At 25.9% G+C, this 21,097-nt stretch overlaps 1 protein-coding gene across 6 annotated transcripts; it reads right to left on the minus strand.

Moving 5' to 3' along the window:
• Positions 1-606: 606 nt before the first annotated feature.
• On the minus strand, positions 607-17,716 carry LOC136084687 (uncharacterized). Of its 6 annotated transcripts, XR_010640764.1 has the most exons (10): positions 17,396-17,688; positions 16,343-17,262; positions 10,197-10,323; positions 7,336-7,737; positions 7,191-7,241; positions 5,578-5,637; positions 5,400-5,447; positions 5,231-5,294; positions 1,962-2,057; positions 607-889 (listed from the first exon to the last, which is right to left on the minus strand). XR_010640764.1 is itself a non-coding variant. In XM_065805238.1 (9 exons), exons 4-8 carry the CDS (start codon positions 7,595-7,597, stop codon positions 5,251-5,253), a joined length of 465 nt encoding a protein of 154 aa, XP_065661310.1. In that variant the 5' UTR covers positions 7,598-7,737; positions 10,197-10,323; positions 16,343-17,262; positions 17,396-17,688; the 3' UTR covers positions 1,634-2,057; positions 5,231-5,250. The 6 variants fall into 4 exon arrangements, 2 of the variants coding, with proteins under 2 accessions (XP_065661310.1, XP_065661311.1); XR_010640762.1 differs by lacking the exon at positions 607-889 and having other exon boundaries at positions 1,634-2,057; XR_010640765.1 differs by lacking the exons at positions 607-889; positions 5,578-5,637 and having other exon boundaries at positions 1,634-2,057.
• Between the last annotated feature and the right edge of the window lie 3,381 nt (positions 17,717-21,097).

The raw sequence follows: 21,097 nt of genomic DNA on the forward strand, positions 1-21,097 counted from the left end.
CAATAGTGATTCTTATGACGTAATGGAGTTTTTAACAACTTTTTAAAATTATAATAAAGTTCATTATAATTATAAAATTTTTAAGACCTTTTATTTACTCACAAATATAATATATTAAATCATTAATTGAAATTGCTTGCTTCGTGATTCTTAGTATAAATTCTCCCCAATAGTCTTTTTTGTTTAACAATCTGTTATTGATGCCTGTTATTGATCGTACAATTTATAAAATAATTTACGTTTAATAAAAGTTATTAATGGTATTATAAACTAATTACTTTCTTTGGCAAAAATAGAAATATTTAAATACATTAATAGAAAAATAAAATACAAATATTAAACTTAACTTACATATAAAATATTTTTTTTAAATATAAATCGTAGATATCAACGTTAATTTAACATATAAAAAAACCTTGATATATTAAATATTCTTGAAGCAAGTTATATTTGTTTTATTAAACTTTTTGCTTAATTTTAATTAACATTATTTAATTAATCAGTTCCAAATATTAATTTACAAACTACTTCATTAAATAATGTTTTACTTATTATGCTATATATACTATATGTTTTACTATTATGCTCTAATAGTGACTTTTTATTCAATAAAATTTGTATAGATTCTCCTTTTTGATGAATTCTTTGATGAAAAAAAAATAGTAAAGAAACCCTTTAATTCTTCAAAACTTGTAAAAAACATTTTTCTTTTAAAGTTTTTTTGTTAATAGAACTTACTATTATATGCTCATCACTCTGAAATATGCATTTGTTTCATTCTTTTTTTTTTGTAGGTTTAAAGTTTTTCGACGCTCATTGTTTATTCTTGTTCTAATTTTGTGCAGATCAACATTGTAGCGCTTGCTGAATTCTTTCATATGCTTTAATTCTTTAAAATAAAATTTTTATAATTATGTTAAAATAAAATTGTTGCGATCATTGGGAAAGTGCTTCCTTGATAGGATTAGATATTTTTTGTGGAAACGATAATACCTTCATAGAAAACCCTCTAACTTTTTTAAGCTAATAAAATTTTGCAGGGTTTTAGTTGAAGGTGCACCGGATAATGAACCATTCCTCAAGTTCTATAAGTGTTTATAAAGTGAAAACAAGTCTTGCAAGTCTATTATAAATGGGTTTGAGAACTTGTTTTAAAAAATCAGTTAAGAACCGGTATAACATTGATAAATGTGCTGATAATGTACCCAAAATATATTTTATAGCTGATTTTTTTAATTGTTCTATATCAGGTTTTAACTGATTTTTTTTTTAATTCTTGAATACTGTTGTTTCTAGTAGATTTGCACTACTTGTTTTTACTTTATAAACACTTATAAAAAAAAGTTGACATATTTATAAACACTTATAAAAAAAAGTTGACATATTTATAAACACTTATAAAAAAAAGTTGACATATTTATAAACACTTATAAAAAAAAGTTGACATATTTATAAACACTTATAAAAAAAAGTTGACATATTTATAAACACTTATAAAAAAAAGTTGACATATTTATAAACACTTATAAAAAAAAGTTGACATATTTATAAACACTTATAAAAAAAAGTTGACATATTTATAAACACTTATAAAAAAAAGTTGACATATTTATAAACACTTATAAAAAAAAGTTGACATATTTATAAACACTTATAGACCTTGAGAAAAGTTGACATATTTATAAACACTTATAGACCTTGAGAAAAGTTGACATATTTATAAACACTTATAGACCTTGAGAAAAGTTGACATATTTATAAACACTTATAGACCTTGAGAAAAGTTGACATATTTATAAACACTTATAGACCTTGAGAAAAGTTGACATATTTATAAACACTTATAGACTTTGAGAAAAGTTGACATATTTATAAACACTTATAGACCTTGAGAAAAGTTGACATATTTAGGAGACATATTACAATTAACTTAAAGTATAAACATTGCATTTTAAAATGACCTGGAAAACAGTTCTGGTTTACACCATTATTAAATGAGCCGAATGCACAGTCAAAATGATTTACTTGATATGTGTTCCATTGAAAGCATGAACGACCTAAAATATAAATATGTTCTGTTAAAGAGACTACCAAGTCCAAAAATATATAGATATATAATATATATAAAATAGTTATGACAATGTTTATTCTTTCGCTCTTAATTAATTAGTGAATTAATCATGTTGTAGAGAATATTTTTTTGAGTAAGATGATGTAAAATTTTATTTTTAAATAAAAAAAAATTGTTTTAATAAAACAATTTTTTAATAAAAAAAGTTTTCAAGTGCGTAATAAGCTTTTGATAATTTTTTTTAAAAAGTCAACTTTTTTTAGTTATCAAGTTTAATTTCCAAGAGTTGAAAAAAAATTCTTAGAAATTAAATTTGATATCATTGAACTTAAAAACTTAACTGGTACAACTTTTTACGCTAACAAGAACCTTTTTTCAAAATTAAATTTGCTATTCAAGAAAAAAAGTTATGAGTTAAAAAGGAATATGGATTTGAATGAAATACGCCAATAATAAGTGAAAAAATTGCTCACTTTTAAAAGCTGCTTTTATTATTTAATTAAGTCTCAAGTGACCAATCAATCTCTATAGATTTTTTGTATACATTTTAAATCAATCATTGTTCAATTTATTCTAATATTACATCTATCATCACAAAAATGAATTTTTATTTGGTTGCTTTTTTATTTGTTTGTATTAATTGTTTTTTTAATTGATACTGTTAGTTGCTTTTTGTTTTTTGCTGGCTTTTTGTTTTTTGCTGTTAAGTGTTTTAATTACACGTAGATCTGCGTATTTCAATCTCCCCGAATTTCATGGTAGAGTTGATATTCTATACAACTTCTACAAATATTTTTCCAGTAAAAATGAATATATTAAAATCCTTAACTATTTCATTTTACTCTATATTTTGCTGCGTCAGACTTTCTTTGACTAGGTAAAGAAATTAATTTTAATTGTTTTACGTTCATTACTAGGTCTTGAAAATAACATCGCTGATCTTTCAGTTTTCTTTTAATAAAAGATTTTTAAAAAAATAAAAGTTAATTTAGACCGCAATCTTATTTTTTTATTTTTTTTAGTTTAAACTGTTAAAAAAGTTTTATTTGAAATTGAACTAAGACTTTTTATAATTTTTTATTTACTACTTTATGATAAGGCCTGATATTAAATATTATGTAAAAGTAAGCGTATTTAATCAGGCTTGGTTGGTAAGTGTGCAATTGCACTTTATTCCTGGCCATACATATAATATTCAGTTGCCACCACTTGGCCACAGTTTTTTAGATTTTTTGAGAACACTCATATTTATGTATGTAAAGTTGATGTATTTTCCATGTTTTTCCGGAAAATGATGAGTTCTAAATAAGTTCCCGCTAAAAGAATTAACTTCATAACTTAAATCTTTTCTAATATGTTTTTTATATTATCAAATGCTTTAAAAGCATTTGCTTATGTAAAAATGTTTTTATATTTTAAAAGCAATCGCTAATGTAAAAACATTTGATTAGAAATGATTAAAGTTATAAAAGTTTCTTTAGCCTGTATTTAAAAACTTTTCGTATATAGATAAACTACTTTCATAAACTTGAATGTTCTCAAAACATCTTGGTGCAAAGGAAAAGTATAAAGAATATTCGCGAACACTAAAAACCAGTCAAATCAACGAACAAACAAATTCTATTGGTTCAAAAAATACACTGACTAAGTGAAATAAAGTTCTAGAATGTTCTGTAGAAACTTTCTTAAAAAAAGTATTCCTTGAGTTTTGTTTTTGTTGTGATTTTTAGTGTAAATGGTTATAAAGTATATTATCAAAAAAACTATTATTTTAATACTTAAGCTCATTAGGTAATAATCATCATTAGCCACATCTATTAGGTCGTAAAAGTTTAAAATCTTTATTAATTGTATACAAAAATGAATATTTTAAATTATCAAAGTTTTGTTAAGTTTTTATACATTTTTATTTTTATTAGTATATACTAAAATGTTAAAAAAAAATCCTATAAAAAACTAAAATATATTATTTTTTATAGGATTTTTTTTTAACATTTTAAAGATACTGCTAAATGAAAAGAATGTTTTGATATTACCAAAGTAACTGAATGATTTAATTGTTTCTGTTTTCATCTTACTATTAAGAATTTTTTCAAATATGTTAATAAAAAACTTTGCGAGCTACGCAAAGCATGAAATTGTTAAAAAAAGCAACTTTTATTTATCTATTACATAACTCAACTAGCATTTGTTTTATTAGAATATTGTTGAAATAAAACATGAGTATATAAATTAAAATAAATCTATTACACTTTTTTATTATTATTATTTAACATTTTTTTTAAGTCAATATACACTTGGGCAACTATGCCGCGTCAGTAAAACCAAAATATATTTACTATAATACATTAAATTTTTTTAAATTCAGATAACTTTTTGTCGTTGGACAAAAAACCGACCCTTTTTCAAATGCTTGACTATGCCATGATAATCTTTATAAATTAGTGATATTAGTTATTGCTGAATCTTTTTCTTTTATTGAAAAAGTATAGAAAACTCTCATTACCAATAGTAATGAGAGTTTTCTATACTTTGCAGGACTTTATTTACTGGACTTTTAGTAGTTGATAAATAAAACGAAACAGGAACAGAATGCCATCGTGGTCAGGAACAGAGTGCGATCGCGCACTTTTCCCAACCAAGCCTGTATTAACATTAGTTTTGGTAAATAAACCCTCCCTCTATCTGTTTTTATACCCCTCCCTCTATGCGGGTGGAGGTCACTTGCTGTAAAAAACTTTTTGCAGTTTTTTGTTAGTTCTTTAAAAGTTTATTCCAGCCGAGTGTCTGTTTTTGCTGCATTATAAAAAATACATGTTCAAAAGCGTGTTTTTTATATACAATTGTACTTGCAATCTATATTTTAAAAATTATTAGAGTGTTTTTAACTTATTTTTTCAAAATATTCTTTTTATTTAACTATAGAAAAATTTTGATAAAATTAAAATCCATGTTTTATCCATGCCATGATTTTTTTAAATATTTATAATATAATATTTTTTAATAATATAATATAAATATACTAAATATTTTATTTAAATCATATCATGTAGGGCAGTTTTAAAAAACATTAATACTTTTTTTCATATTATCTAACTTCAATTAATATATAAGTTACAATATAAATTTAATAGTATATTTAGGTTATATTATAGATACCAGTGTTGCTTTCAGCTTCTTTATTGTGTTGGAAATCTGTTTTTTTTCTTTTTTTCATCTAAACCTGTTATTTTAAAAAAGATATACAATTAAGTGAAAAAATTTTTTTAAGGGATTCTATAATCACAAGAATGTTACTACCATTGTTACTATTTAATTATTAATTTACCCGATTCATTTTCCTCGTCTAAGTTGACTCTTTTGTTCGTTTTCCACCCTAAGATTGCAAAATAATACTTTTATAAAATAGAGTGAGAAGGATTAGAGAAAATAGAGTGAGCAGGATTCTTAGGCTTTTTAATCATATTATACAAATCTGGAAAGAACTTAATTTTTATTATACTTACTGTATAAAGTATCAGTATTTTTTCCATCCTCAGTTGAGTTGTTTGTGTTTTCCTTCAGGTCTATTTTTAAATTTATATTTTTTATTTCATTAAATTATTTATAGTTGTAAAGTACTCAAATAAAACAGTAAACTATTATAATAAAAATAATTTTTAATATTAACCATCATTATTATTTGCTGTTGATGTTTGAAGCAACCTTTTGTTTACCTTTGAAATAAAATTTCACAGAAAAATAATTCAACCATTCTCTATCATTGATCATTCCATATCATTTAATGGACCAAGGTGTTAAGGGTTAACAATTAAATTTAAAAAAAAACTCAACCCTGAAAATCTCAGTTTGATTGAATCTATTCAAATGTTCTTATCGAATCAATATTAAACTATGAAATTTTATATAATATATAGTTTTTCACCTAAATAATCCATTATTTAATTTTTTTTTGTGTGTGACTGATTTCAAGCAATTTCGTAGATATTGCCAACCCATGTTGTAAAAAATGTTGCGTTCATATTAAAGAGAATGTTGGAAGCAATGTTTTATAGCAAATTAAAAATAAATATTAAATGTATATAAAAACTTTATTGTTTTATTCAAGGCTCGTCTTCTCCATTTTAGCACAGAATTTTAGTCTTTATAATATATCCTTTTACAGACGCAATTGACTTGATAATTAATTCAAGCACATTTAATTCCTAAGAGTTTTAGTTTCTCATTAAGGTTTTTTTCATAGTTTCCATTTTAGTATTGTATCAAAGTCTGTATAATATATGCTCTTTTATAGACGCAATCTACAGACTTAATAATTTATTGTAAACACATAAATTCCTTCCATTTTTAGTATTTGATGTAAGCTTTTTGTGGTTTGTAGATTTTTGAGAGTAAATTTAAAAAAATGTCTTCTTACATTCTACAAAATGTTGTTTATATATTTTATTTTATAATCAAATTTATCCTAATTTGTTAAATCTACTTTATCTAATAATCTCAAAAAGAGGCACACGACAATTAGGAGAATTATCTAGAAGTTATCTATAAAAACAAAACAATTGTTTTTTAAACAAAAAAAATTTAAATATAAAAATCATGACTGACTTAGAGAGCACATAAAGAGTAGTAGACACATTTGCTGTTGGTATGGGTTGGACCAGGATTTGGTCAAGGTTAAGGTAGTTAATGTCCGTTTAAAATACAATTATAGAATTGGTTTGTTAAGTTTCTTATTTTAATAATTTTTGTTAAAGTTTATTCATATTTTCTGATACTAAATAAGTCACAAGAAGCTAATTTGAGCTAATTTTTGTAACTGAATTTTGGGAAGATTTCTTCTTCAATTATTTTAAGATTGATTTAATTATAATTTTTGAATGGGTTGTTCAATCAAGGTAATTTTTCTGGGTTCTATTTTTTACATAAAATCTGCAAGATCCGAGATGATACCCATAAAATCTTTTAAAAGCAATGTGATTTCATATGAAATAACCTTGTATTTAAATATACATTCCAGTTTCATTTTGTTGTTATTGTTTATTTAAATCATAAACAATTTTTTTGATGTAATAAAACTATAATAATGAAATTTAAAAATGTAATAAAAAAAAATTAAAACCATCAGAAGTTGGAGCTTGAAGCACAGTTCTGTTAACAACCTTATGTTTACCTTAAATAAAGATAAAAATTAAATTCAAATCTGCAAAAAAAAATCATTTAATGACTTTAATTACTTTAGAATCAAGTAAATAAAGAAGCTTTACCTTTTTCAATATCAATCAAATGTCGACCAACTTTAGTTATTTCAAGTAAAGCTGATGGAACTTGATAAACATTTTGATTAATATCTTTGCTATGGCCCATATGTTGGTAAAACAGCTCTCTGTCTTGAGGAGGTAAATCCATAATTGCAAATAATGTACTTACTTTTTTGCGGTTAGCTGTTGCGGTAAGTTTGTTAGGATATTTTAATTTATCTTTAATTTTTGTGCATAAAAAAATGCAGTGCATGCCAACCTGATACATGATTTTTACTTTTTTGAGTGGAAAAGATATTGGTTATTTTTTAAAATACCTGCTTCGATTCTGATGTTCAAACTAGACAATTTTTTAAGTACTGGAATTGAATCTAATGGAATTAAAACTGGTACCAAATGATTGTTTCCCTAAAAGATAAACTAAATAAATTAAACTATAGGCTAAAATTTAAAGGTATCACCTCGTCCCAAGATATGTTGTGTTCATATTTAAGAGAGTGTTATATAAAAACTGATCACAATTTTTTTGATTAAAACTAAATAATAAATGTATACCAATAAAAACTAATCCTGTTATTTTAGTTGAAGCTCACTTTCTTTATTTTTTGCAGTATGTGAAGTCTTTAAAAAGTTTATTTGAGTGCATTTAATTCCTATAAGTTTTAGTACATGATGTCATTGTGGACTTTTTACAAAAGACCTTAAGATTTTATAAATTTTTTTCTTCTTACATAGAAAAAAAAAACTAATTTATTTTATTTTATAAATATATAAATAAAAAATTAAACTTGAAAAACTGAAAAGTCTTTTTTTAAGATGTTGGGTTGAGTTTTATTTTTAATTACACAGCTTTTATTATATATTAAAACGTTTATTATTATAATTATTATTAGGGTTGCACCGATGCCGATGGGTACAGGCCGATGCATTGGCATCGGCCCTGAAATCAAATTAGTATTATATATTGAACATATATTGGAAATGTATACTGGAATGGAAATTTTTAACATAACACAATTTGTTCTATTATGTTTTAAATATGTTATACTTTATGTTTTTTTTTTTTAAATTTGCATTTCTTGATTTTGAACTTCTTTCTTTACAAAATTTGGATCCATGAGTTATATAATTAATGTACTAAATTACAGTGTTGTAGCACGCCAAAATGACGCCTAGTGCGAGACTAAATTTTAGTGTTCTTCCCCAAAAAAAATATATAAGGTCAAACTACTTTTCATTTTTATTAAACTTTAATAATAGCAATATTTCAACGTTTTTTAAATGTCATTTTAAGTTATATTTTCATATTTTTTATTCATTCATATTTATGTAATTTTAAGTTATTTTATTCATGTCATTTTAAGTTTTATTCATATTCATATATAATTTATATTATATATGTACAGATACAAATATAGTTTTCACATTATGTAAAAAATTCCGCCCTCTCGCACACCCATTGCTACAGCTCTGCTAAAATTAAAGAAGACAATAGAAAAATTAAGAATTTTGTTAAATGCAGTTCAAAAATATTTCAAAAGGTTTATTTGTTGCAGATATGCCTATATAATAAGTTAGGCTTATACATTGCATTTATGTTCATGGCGTAATTATATGTTTGTATATAATATATAGAATTTATGTAGTATTTTAATGCTAATAGAAACAACAACTTAAAACATGCTTTGTTATTTTTTGCTCTGAAATCATCGATTTCAGTTGTTGCAAAAATTGGAGTCGGTTTCTTTAATGTGAAATGTTCGCAAGAAAATTAATGTTTCACTTAACTTGAAGTTTGAAGACAGCTTGTTGATTAAAGCTGTCTTTGTTTTTAAAATTAATCAGAGAAATAGTTTTAAAAGATTTAAGTAGTAATAAATTAAATTTATATAATTTACTGCTTGTAGATTTAAAAAAAATACAATAAAAAAAACTTTAATGAAGTCATGTACTAAAATTTATAGCAATTAAATGAACTTGATTAAATTATCAAGTCTGTAAATTTCGTCTGGAAAAACGTATTTATTTTAAAGACTTTAGATACCGCAGAAAATAAGAAGTTGAGCTTCGACTGCAGATTAAATTTTCTTGGTACACATTTATTTTTTAGTTTTATTTAAAAAAAAATTTTTTTCATAACACTCATTTATAACTTTCATTCAAGATTAAATTAGACATAGTGAGTATATCTGATAGGGTGTGTCAGGGAAGATTAAAATGGTTTAGGCATGGAGAGCGCAAGGACGCAAATGATTGGTTATCAGCATGTATATAGTTAAAAGTTTCAGGAGAAAAAGGTAGAGATAGAAGCAGAAAAATGTTAAAAGAGTGTGTATCAGATGATTTAAAAAGGCTATATTTAAGGAAAAAAGATGGTTAAGACAGATTTTTGAGAAAAATCATTATGAGAAAAGTCCAATCCATGCAAGCATGGAAACAAGGACTCTAAAACAATGATGATGATGATGATGATGATGATGATTCTCTTTAATATAAACACAACATGGACTTGGTGGTCTCTTTAGATAAAATTCCAAAATAAAGTATAGAGTAAAACAGGGAAAAATGAAATAGCGGGTAGAATGAAATAGTTATGACAACGTTTTGATTATATTGTAATATTTTTCTGAGCAAGATATATATATTTTTTTTAATAAAAAAATGTTGTTATAAATTTATTAGTTTTCAAATGCGTACTAGTATGTATTAGTACTAGTACTAGTTACTAGTTACTAATACATACTAATATGTATTAGTATTAGTACTAGTTAATAGTTACATTTAGTACTAGTACTAATTACTAAATGCTACTGGTATGCTAAATCATTCAGCATACCAGTAGCAACTCATAAATATGAGAAATATACCTTCCCAGTCATATATGCAACTTGTATTGCATTAGCTAGTTTTTCATCAAGTTCATCAAGTTCTTTAATTTGTTGTGAGTTGATCCAACCACCTTCTTCTGCAACTTTCCAGTCAATTAAAAGTAACCTAGTAATATTATTTCAGTTTTTTATAAAATTTAATCTCAAAAATTATTTCATTGTTATTTAATAAATACTAATAAACAATATTTGAACGGGTCATTTCAGAAACACCTCATTGTCATTTTTGTAAAATCTCCTTTAGGGTAAAAATATATGAAATCATCCAGACACCCTTACGTCTCAGAATTTGTTTATTTTTACACCACTTGCAGTCCATATCAAAAAAATAATAACTGCAAAAATTTTAGTTTAAAATACCAATGGGTTCCAGAGATATCGTCACTTGAAATAATGCTGACTCAGCATTTTAGTGATTTTCTGAAGCGACTACAAAGCAACTTTGACATACAGTATCTTCATAATGGCTTGGGGAAGTTTCCTAAAATTTGGTACTCTAATAGATTTTAACTTGAGGAATCCAAAAAAAGCACCCTCAAGACTCGATTATCTCAAGAAATGCCTCATTTATCCAATTTTGTTTAAAATTATTGACTTGTAAATTAGTGATTTTTGGAGGTAAAATAAAGACTGTGGCCCAAAATCCCGAGTAAAACGTTTAATTGTATATCATTATTTCATCTTAGGTCTACTGAAAAAAATTAGATTCATCAATTGTCTCTCTAATACGTGATCAAAATTTGCATTTAAAAATGGTGTCTTTTTAGAAAAATTTAAATTTTGTAACAAAAGCAATTAAAATATTTTTTAAAACATTTATTTGAATAAAACATCAAATAGTGTCATTTATTGACTAGTTTAGGACATTTATAGTCATGGGCCAAGGGGGATGCCCTCCCCTCCCGCGGGAGGTCCCTACGCCCCTCCCCCAGTCTCCCTAGATTTTTTGCATAAAATGAATAAACAATGCAAAAACATACAATTTAATTTTAATTTTGAAAAAAAAAAATTTTCATTATTTCAAATTGGTGACTTAAAACCTCCTTTTATATAAAAAACAAACATAAGTTTTGTTTCGTTCTTTTTAAAGATATTTACTCGTTTGTATTTTCTTAAAGAATTACTTTTAATTTTATAGTTTTTATATTATTTTGTTAGGTAATAAATAATAAAAATAATTAATATGGAGAAATATCATAATAATAAAAATAATTAATATGGAGAAAGTCTTAACATTCATTGCCACAAAACTGGATTTTCAAGAAAACAAGGTTTTGTTCAATTTAAAGATCTTCCTTGTGAAAAACAAGAAGAAATAATATGGCGAGCAAATTTAAAGGAAAAATATAGTTCAATAAGAATTATATGTTGTTATCATGAGCAATTCTATGGAAAATATTTTGAGAGAAAAATTACAAAGTGTTGCAATCCTTTTGGAACACACAAGGAAAGTAAAAAAATTGCTATAAAAGGTAATCTTACCTTATTTACAACAGAATTGATATGGAAATTAAAAGAAAATAATTTATTATTTATAAAATGTTTGATAATTTCAGTTATTTTAACCACGTAAAACTAAATTTGTTTTTTAGGTAATATAAAGATTTCCATAGACATGGCAAACTATTTGCAAAAAAATAATGTTTATGTAACCCCAGGTTGGAAATTCTGCAGTAAATGTTACAAAAAAGCAATAGAAACTGATGACGATTTAAATTCACAAGAGGAATGGGAATCCAAAAGTGAGAAAAAAATTAAGTTAGATACCACTATAGAATTGCTTGGAATTTCACCAGTCAAACTAAAAAGTCTTTCAAAACACAGCAAATTGCCTGTAGCAAAACAAAAGTTTGAGAACACTATTGACAGAGTTGCAAAAATGGTCTCATTAGCATATAATATTAAAGAAACTTTTTTAACAACAGAAATAAAAAGCCCCATTTTAAACAACAACATTAACAATGACCATGATCTAGACATTTTAATGTATGAAATAAAAAATTTCAGAGACTGACTCTTATTGCCATAAGGTGCAAATGTTAACACTCGCACCAAAATCTTGGACACGTAAAAAGATATCAAGCTACTTTGAAGTGTCTGAGTATCTTGTTCAAACAGCAAGAAAAGTTAAAAATGAGAATGGAATTCTATCATTACCCGGAAAAAAAACTGGAAACCCACTTTTACCAGAAACAGTTAATTTAGTGATTAACTTTTATCAAAGTGATGAATTTTCAAGAATGATGCCAGGAAAAAAAGATTATGTAAGTATTAAGAAAAACCAACATGTTCAAAAAAGATTATTGCTACTCAATCTTAATGAATTACATGTTGCATTTAAAAAAGACTACCCTAACGTCAAAGTCAGTTTGTCAAAATTTTGTACTCTTAAACCTAAATGGTGTATTACAACTAATGCGTCAGGTACCCACAATGTATGTGTTTGCATACATCACCAAAATACAAAATTTCTCATTGATGCCATTAGGTGGAATAAAAGTTATAAAGATTTCATGGCATTGATTGTTTGCTCTCTTGAAAATGCAGAATGTATGTTGCATCGATGTAACCATTGCCCTGGTATTGAAGTGTTAAAAAGTTTTTTAGTGCAGGAGTTTATGGTCATTGCCACTAGATGAATTTAATGATTTATTATGTGACAGCATTGACAACCTTACCACTCATTCATATATTGCAAAAACACAAAGTAGATACTTAAAAAACTGTAAAGAAAATCTTAACCAAAACGAATGCTTAATTTTAGGAGATTTGCTGAAAACTATCAATATGTTGTTCAGGATGAGGTTCAAAGTTATCACTGGAGCAAAAGTCAATGCTCACTTTATACAATTGTACTTTATTTTATAGAGAACAAACTTCTCAAACATAAATCTTTTTGTTACCTTTCAGAAGATGTTGATCATGACACAGGATTTATTTACAAGACTCGGGAACATATAACTAGATATATCAAAGAAAATCTACCTGATGTATCAAGTGTGAAATACTTTTCCGATGGTTGTGCAGCACAATTTAAAAATTTTAAAAATTTTATCAATCTTTGTCATCACAGTAAAGACTTTGATTTAAATGCTGAATGGGTATTTTTTGCTACCAGTCATGGTAAATCCCCCTGTGATGGTATTGGTGGGACTGTTAAAAGAGTAGTATGTCAAGAAAGTCTAAAACAAATAACTACTGGGCAGATTTTAGATGTTAATTTAATGTACTCCTTTTGTAAAGCCAAGATAAATGGAATTTTATTTAAGTTATTTTCAAAAGAAGAAATTGATCAAACACGAGCACAATTAGAAAAAAGATATTTAGGTGGAAGAACAGTTCCTGGCACAAGGATGTATCATCATTTTATTCCAATTACTCCAAACACTATAAGTTATAAAAAAATAAGTACTGATGCATGCACTGAAATATTTGATATCATTCCAAAAAGCAAACATTATGTAGATATTTCATTAAATATTAAAAAAATGGATTATATTGCATGTTTTTATGATGGATTTTGGTGGGTAGAGATTGTTGAAGATGTAAGTGAGCTTGATATAAAAGTCAGATTCATGCATCCACATGGACCAGGTAAAAATTTCTTTTGGCCAATGAGAACTGATGAGTGTTGGGTGCTCAATTCTGAAGTTATATGCCTAATTTCTACACCGCGAACAATATCAGGTCGTACATACAACATATCTGATTTAGATTTGAAGAATATAAACTGTTGGTTCCAAAAAAAAATTAATTATGTTTAAAATAATTTTGTTTTTATTTTATTTACCTATTTTGCATTTAAAATGTCTTTTATTTTTTTCAAATTCTTGAATTGTAGGCTGAGAAGGAGGGGTGGGGGTTTAAATAAATCACAAATCACTCCCATCTTATTATGTCAATGACTATATTAGTCTAAAACTACATAAAGATATTGATTGTCAAAATGTTTTAAAAATGTTTTAATATCTTTGGTTTTAAAATTTATGACTTAAAATCGTAAAAAGATCTTTGAAATAAGAGGTAAGTATTTATCGATTTGAAGTAACGCAAATAAACTGTTTCTCAAACTTAAACTGAAAAAATATGTTTTTAAAATGTATTTTAACAATCAACTATTATTTATTCATTTTATGTAAAAAAAAAAAAAATTTTTAAATCTAGGGAAATTGGGGGCGGCGTGGGGGCCTTACGTGGGAGGGGAGGGCGTCTTCCTTGGCCCATGACTATAAATATCCTAAACTAGTCAATAAATAACACTATTTGATGTTTTATTCAAATAAATGTTTTACAAAATATTTTAATTGCTTTTGTTACAAAATTTAAATTTTTCTAAAAAGACACCATTTTTAAATGCAAATTTTGATCATGTATTAGAGAGACAATTGATGAATCAAATTTTTTTCAGTAGACCTAAAATGAAATAATGATATACAATTAAACTTTTTACTCGGGATTTTGGGCCACAGTCTTTATTTTACCTCCAAAAATCACTAATTTACAAGTCAATAATTTTGAACAAAATTGGACAAAGGAGGCATTTCTTGAGATAATTGAGTCTTGAGGGTGCTTTTTTTGGATTCCTCAAGTTAAAATCTATTAGAGTACCAAATTTTAGGAAACTTCCCCAAGCCATTATGAAGATACTGTATGTCAAAGTTGCTTTGTAGTCGCTTCAGAAAATCACTAAAATGCTGAGTCAGCATTATTTCAAGTGACGATATCTCTGGAACCCATTGGTATTTTAAACTAAAATTTTTGCAGTTATTATTTTTTTGATATGGACTGCAAGTGGTGTAAAAATAAACAAATTCTGAGATGTAAGGGTGTCGAAAATTAATTTTTTTGGATGATTTCATATATTTTTACCCTTTAAATATATGTAGAAGAAAAATAAATCTCAAAAATTATTATTTTAGTGAAAAACTCGAAGTTGTGAAAAGCAATCAAGATCGTGATATGCTAAATTCCTGTTAATCACTCTGTATTTTAATTATTTATTTAATTTAAAAATCAAATCAAAACGCTTTTTTTGTCATTTTTTAATTTAAGTTATTCTATTTATAGATTAATAAGTTAGCTTTATTTTCTTTCTTAAGAATAAAATGAAACATTTTAAATATTTTATTTAGGAGTCCTTTTTTTTTCTTTTTTTTTTTCCACTTATCTTTAAAGCAGAAACTATTATTTAATTACGCAGCCTGATTTTATTTTTGCTATTAAAACAGTAACTTCAGAAGTAACTAGATAAAGTAACAAACTTTTATATTTAATTCAAGTTAATATTTTATTATTTATTTTATTTCTTATCATTGTCTTATATCATTTAATTATAATTTTAATAATTTAGCCTTTAAAACATTTTTAAATTTAATTTTATAGCGATTTTAATCTAAAAGTTATTTTAATGCTGATAAAAACCAGTTTTATTAACAACAATTAGTTTAAGTTATGTTACTTAACATTCGTTTTTCACTTAGCAATTGATAAGAATAGCTTAAAAAGATTTATTTAATAAACAGAAAATTTTATATTACCAAAAAAATAAATACATGTATCATAATTTAAATAAAATGTGTTTATTATTATCAATCAGTGGAATTAATTTGTTACTTCATTCAAAAGTGTTTTTTATAATATACCGAGCTCAAAATTAGCATAAAAAGTCTAATTGCAAAATTTTTTTGTAATTTTATGTCGATCTTTCCCCCCTTGCATGCTTATTGAGGTTGCGGGATAAAAATAAAGATATTGGGAGGGGATATGTACAAACACCAGGCCATCTCAGGAGATGCGTGCAGCCTTATATAACAACGCATATAGTTTTTTTTGTTGACAACTTGGCCACAATTGTTTTGCATATCAAGCCTTGTTTAAAAGCATTATGGTTAAAGCGATTTACCTAAGCTCTAAGCAATTTTACATAAGCAGTAAGCAATTTTGTTAAGGCGATTTTTTTTTTTAATTTGAACAAGTTTATAGAATTCTTGTTTTGTTTGATAAAGAAGTAGTTAACGTTTTAAAAACCACCTAAAAGTTTGAATAGCTATTGTGTATAAAAGTTTGTTTAAAAATAATCATTGCTGAAATATATTTTGATTTTATGCAAAATAAATAATATATACCTTGCTGGTTCCCCACCACGTCTGGCATTTAGCAATGTTAGGCAAGTGCAAATTAAGTCTCTAACTTCTATATATATGTGGTTATCCCAAAAAATAAAATTATCATTCATTATACTTTCTAATCGTTGGATTATACAGTTTTGGAGAATTTCAACATCTTCTTCATCAGGCAACATATTTGGTTTTCTCAGTTTTTGTTGACGCCTTTTGTTGATGTCATACTCTGCGTCTCCAAATATATAACTTTTCCAAGTATCAAACATGGACACAAACATATCTATTTCTTGCGCCTTTTTTTTTGCAACCATGTCATTTTCTTTAAAAGTTAGCTTATCACCATTTTCAGTCAGTACTGTTCCTTTGATATTTTTTGCTGCTTTTTTGATTAATGATAAACTATTTTTAAACCTGATTTTAAATAATCTCCTGCAATAGTGTATTCATCGATTGCTGTTCTAAATGCATCAAAGTTTATTCTGTTAAACATGTCCATTGCATTATTATATACATGTTTAACTTTTTTATTTATCTTAAATATAGAATATAGATGTCCAATGCGCCTCATACCATTTCGTACAGATTTTAGAACTTCTGATTGTTTATCCAGCTTTTTTTTCATTTTGTCATACAATTTTAGACCAACAGTTAAAATGATATTGTCTTGTTTGCAAATTTTACTCACTTCATCATTTCTCATATTTCCAAGGACATTGATTACGAATTCGTTTGGAAATAATGAAGATGAATTGTTTTTAATTAAGCTGATTAGAACATAAATGATTGGTTTGGATGTGTTTAGATCACAGTTTTTAATGTGTCTGCTTAAAAAACGTTTTGAAAAAAAACCATTGCAATATCCGCACATTTCAAGATTATTTATAATTTCTTTCTCGTTAAGAATTTTTTTTGCCTCTCTTTCTCTATTAATTTGTAAATGTATATTTATATATGTAAAGATTATATTTTAAAAAGTTGAAATTTTATTAATTTAGTTACTCAATTTTTAGAAAATCAAATATGAAAAATAAGTTCATAAAATAAAAACAATTTTACCTTTGAAAGTTAGGATTTTTTTCTTGTGTTTGACCTATATTACATTTTTTAACTCCTTACTTTTTAAAATTTTAAAATCTTATGTTTTTCTCCTTCCGGAAGTTTAATCGCTGTTTTGACAATATCATTGGTCCCACAGCTAAAACGGGAAAAGAAATAGACGCCAAACTTTAACAAATTAATTACATGCAAATTATTGCTAAAACTATCAAATTTTTGTGAAACTCTTGTGCAAAAATCTTGGTGCGAGTGTCTGCGCTAGCGGTGTCGTCCACTATTTTCTATGCAAAAGTAAAGTTTTAGTATTCTTTGAAACTTCTTTAATGAGCATACCGGATATTTTGAGACATCAGATAGTGGTTGATAGTTTAATAATAAACATTACGTAATGTATAAACCACTTTCTTATTGCGCATCTAATGTTTTAATTTAGCTGCACTGCTTAGGGAGGAATGAGTCATTATTTCATTAGGAGCCAGTATTTGTTAGGGGTGAAACGCGGTCGTATCTTGTATAAAATTGACGTTAATATTCTCCGTAAAAACATCATGTTTGAATTTGAGTGTCAAGTATAAAAACTCTTGTCCAATTTGAGAGATTATTTTTTGTGAACTGTTATAATACCTCTAATGCATTGAAGAACTATTTTAAAAACAAAGATTTTTAGTAAAAGTATTAGTTTTAATGAGGAAATAAAAAGCGTTTGAGAAACAACAAAGACTTCCAACATTCCATATGCAACGCTTTGTCATTATTGGAAATTGTTGTTTGATGAAAATATAAGGATAAAACATTTTATTAAAAGATTTTTCTCGGACAAGACTTAGAAATAATTTATTATATATTCTATGACTCTTAATTTAGAGCATGTTGATGTATAACTTTGAAATTTTGAGAACAATTAATAAATTATTATTCTGCTCCACTTCAGCTACATATATATAAAAGTGCTCGATTACCCAATAGGCTCAATTAGGCCATGGCTCAGGGGCACCCAATATTTAGGGGCCCCCAAAAATTTTTAAAACTTATTTTTTAATTTGAACAATATTTAAATATAATATTTTATTGTTAATTAATCAATAATACTAGTAAAAAAAAGTAGCATGTTTAAAATTTTTTTTAATAAATAACATATTTCTCACATAACATTTTTTATTTATAAAGAAAAGACTTATGTGCATTGGTAAATATTTACATAATTAAATGTACGTACTTTATTACTCAATAATCCCCCGAAAATAACCTTTTTATGCAAAAATGAGCCTCTTAATAGTAATAGTGCCTGGGGCCCTAGTTTTCATATATCCGGCACTGATACATATTAGAGTTCAAATACATAAGTATAAGCTTACAGAATAGAAGCTAGGCATTTTTCATTTTTAAGTTAAAAACCGAGTTACTTAAACTTTTGTTATCTCGAACTATTTACTTTCTGTTCCTTTAAAACCTCGGATTACTTATACTTTGTTAAGTCGAACCATTTTTTACACCTTATCGAAAAAACTTATTTTCTGTTTCGTATTTTCAGTGTTTAAGCACTTCGCTAAAAAATCTTAATTTTTCATTGTTAACACAGCGGCAAGTAAGCTCAGTGAGTTAACTCACTAACTAATAGACTAACTAGTATGTCTCAAAACCTGGTTGACGAGGGTTCAAATCGGAATCCCGGTTTATTATTTTGTTTTTTATTCATTTTAAATTAGCTTGATACTATTTTAATTCTCACATTACTTTTTTTGTAATGCGCCCATTACATCCTATAGGTGCGCCACCACATCAGTCATTCTCTCTTGTCATTTTTGTAGTTTAAAACGAAGGAATCACCAAGGAAGAGGTTTAACAAAAGTGTAGAAATGTTTTAACTCAACATAATTATTATTTAAAAACATTATATTTGTAAAATTAAAATCACCATTGATTAAATTATTTTCTTATCAGTTTGGCTTTTGTTTTTAGGGTTTTGCATAAGTTTTCGAAATTTCTTGTTCTTTAATAAAAAGTTTTACTTTAGCCGCTTTATAAACAAAAATTCAAAGGTTTTGATTTTTTCTCCTTCATTTTTTTCAAAATTGCCCCGATAGCGTCTTAGAAAGTAAATGACTATTTATGTAAACAAAGTAGTATTTTTAATGAAATTTGTTGCTTCATTGTAAATAGAACAAAATATTCTATATAATAAATAACATAAAGTTCACCACTTGTTTAAAATGTGGTCAGGAAAGTCTTACAAATTTTATCCAAATGTTTCCTTTTTGTCATAAAAAACAAAAAAATCGTCTAGTTTGTCCATTTTTAATCAAATAGCAACATATTCAAGTGACAGTTGCGAGGATAAGTATTGTCTTCATAAAATAATTCTCTTTACTTAATTTAAATACATGCGTTCTTCACAAATACGTTTTTTCAAAGCTGCTCCCTTCCATAAGTCAGTTTTACAGTTATTGCTATTCTTATTGGTCTTTTATATTCCAAATGATTTTGATTCTTATATATTTTGATTTCTAATGCTATGTAGAGAATAAATAATAGTACTAGAACAAAAATTAATTTAAAAACTAGCATTAGGCGAGACTAGACGGTCGCATAGTCTCGCCTAATGGTAGAGACGGCCCTGCTAACGCTTCAAATAGGTACTAAAAAATCCTTGGTTTTCTATTTTTGTAATAACAATCATTTTTCTATTATATGTTTTATAACTGAAAAAGGAAGTAGGAAAAACATAAAAACAAGGACGTTTTTATTTATATGGAAAGAGGATATATTTATAAGTATTTTAATCAGTTATATAAATGTGTGAAATGTAATAGAAATCATAATATTAGCATACTTAACACCTTCAGTAAACAACAACAACAAAAAAACATCTTAATTGCTAAAGTCCAAAGAAAATTAGAATTAATTCCCGGTAATTTTTTATACCCTGTCAATATAAATATAATTTAAATATAGATTATAAATTTCTTTTCTGTCAAAGGATTTTTCACTATCTACCAGACTAACTAAAGCTCTGAAACTTTCAGCTTTTGTGTAGCCCCGATAAAGGTGCACGTTAAAATTGTTTTTAGGACCGTTAACCCTATGGACTAAGGAGATGAGACGCTGGGGGTTGTACCCCAATAATTTTAAACAATTTTTTTTTGCAATAAACGTATAAGTTTTAATTGTTTTCTACGAGTAATGGCAGTCAAGGCACCTGACCTACTTTTTTGTAGCGTAGTTTTTCACTCCTTTTCATTCTTTGTTTGTTAACTTCACGTATAATAAATTATATTAAAAATCATAAAAATACAAATTATATTATAATTATAAGTAATAAAAAATGAGTTTTCATTCTATTCAGTTAAAATAAAAAATTCTATTTTTTCTTCATTTTTCAAATAAAAAATAAAACTTTCATGACAAAAATAACAAAAATTTTTACATCAGAAGATTCCAAAATATTGCAAAATTTTGGTTTTAAACTACCTTATCTTATTTTTGTGCTGTGATTTTGAATAATAAATACCCCGATATGATATAATTATGGGTAGAGATTGCAATACCAGTTAACCGTTTACCGATAAATCAAATAAAAATGAAGATTTTTTTTTCCGGTACCAAAATTTAAAAAATACAAGAAAACTACATAAATTCATTCAATAAAAAACTATAATACATCCATTAAATAAATAATTGAAATGAAGATATATTATGTCCCCT

This window comes from Hydra vulgaris, chromosome 09 (genome assembly GCF_038396675.1).
Source record: "Hydra vulgaris chromosome 09, alternate assembly HydraT2T_AEP".
NCBI classification, from domain to species: Eukaryota; Metazoa; Cnidaria; class Hydrozoa; order Anthoathecata; family Hydridae; genus Hydra; species Hydra vulgaris.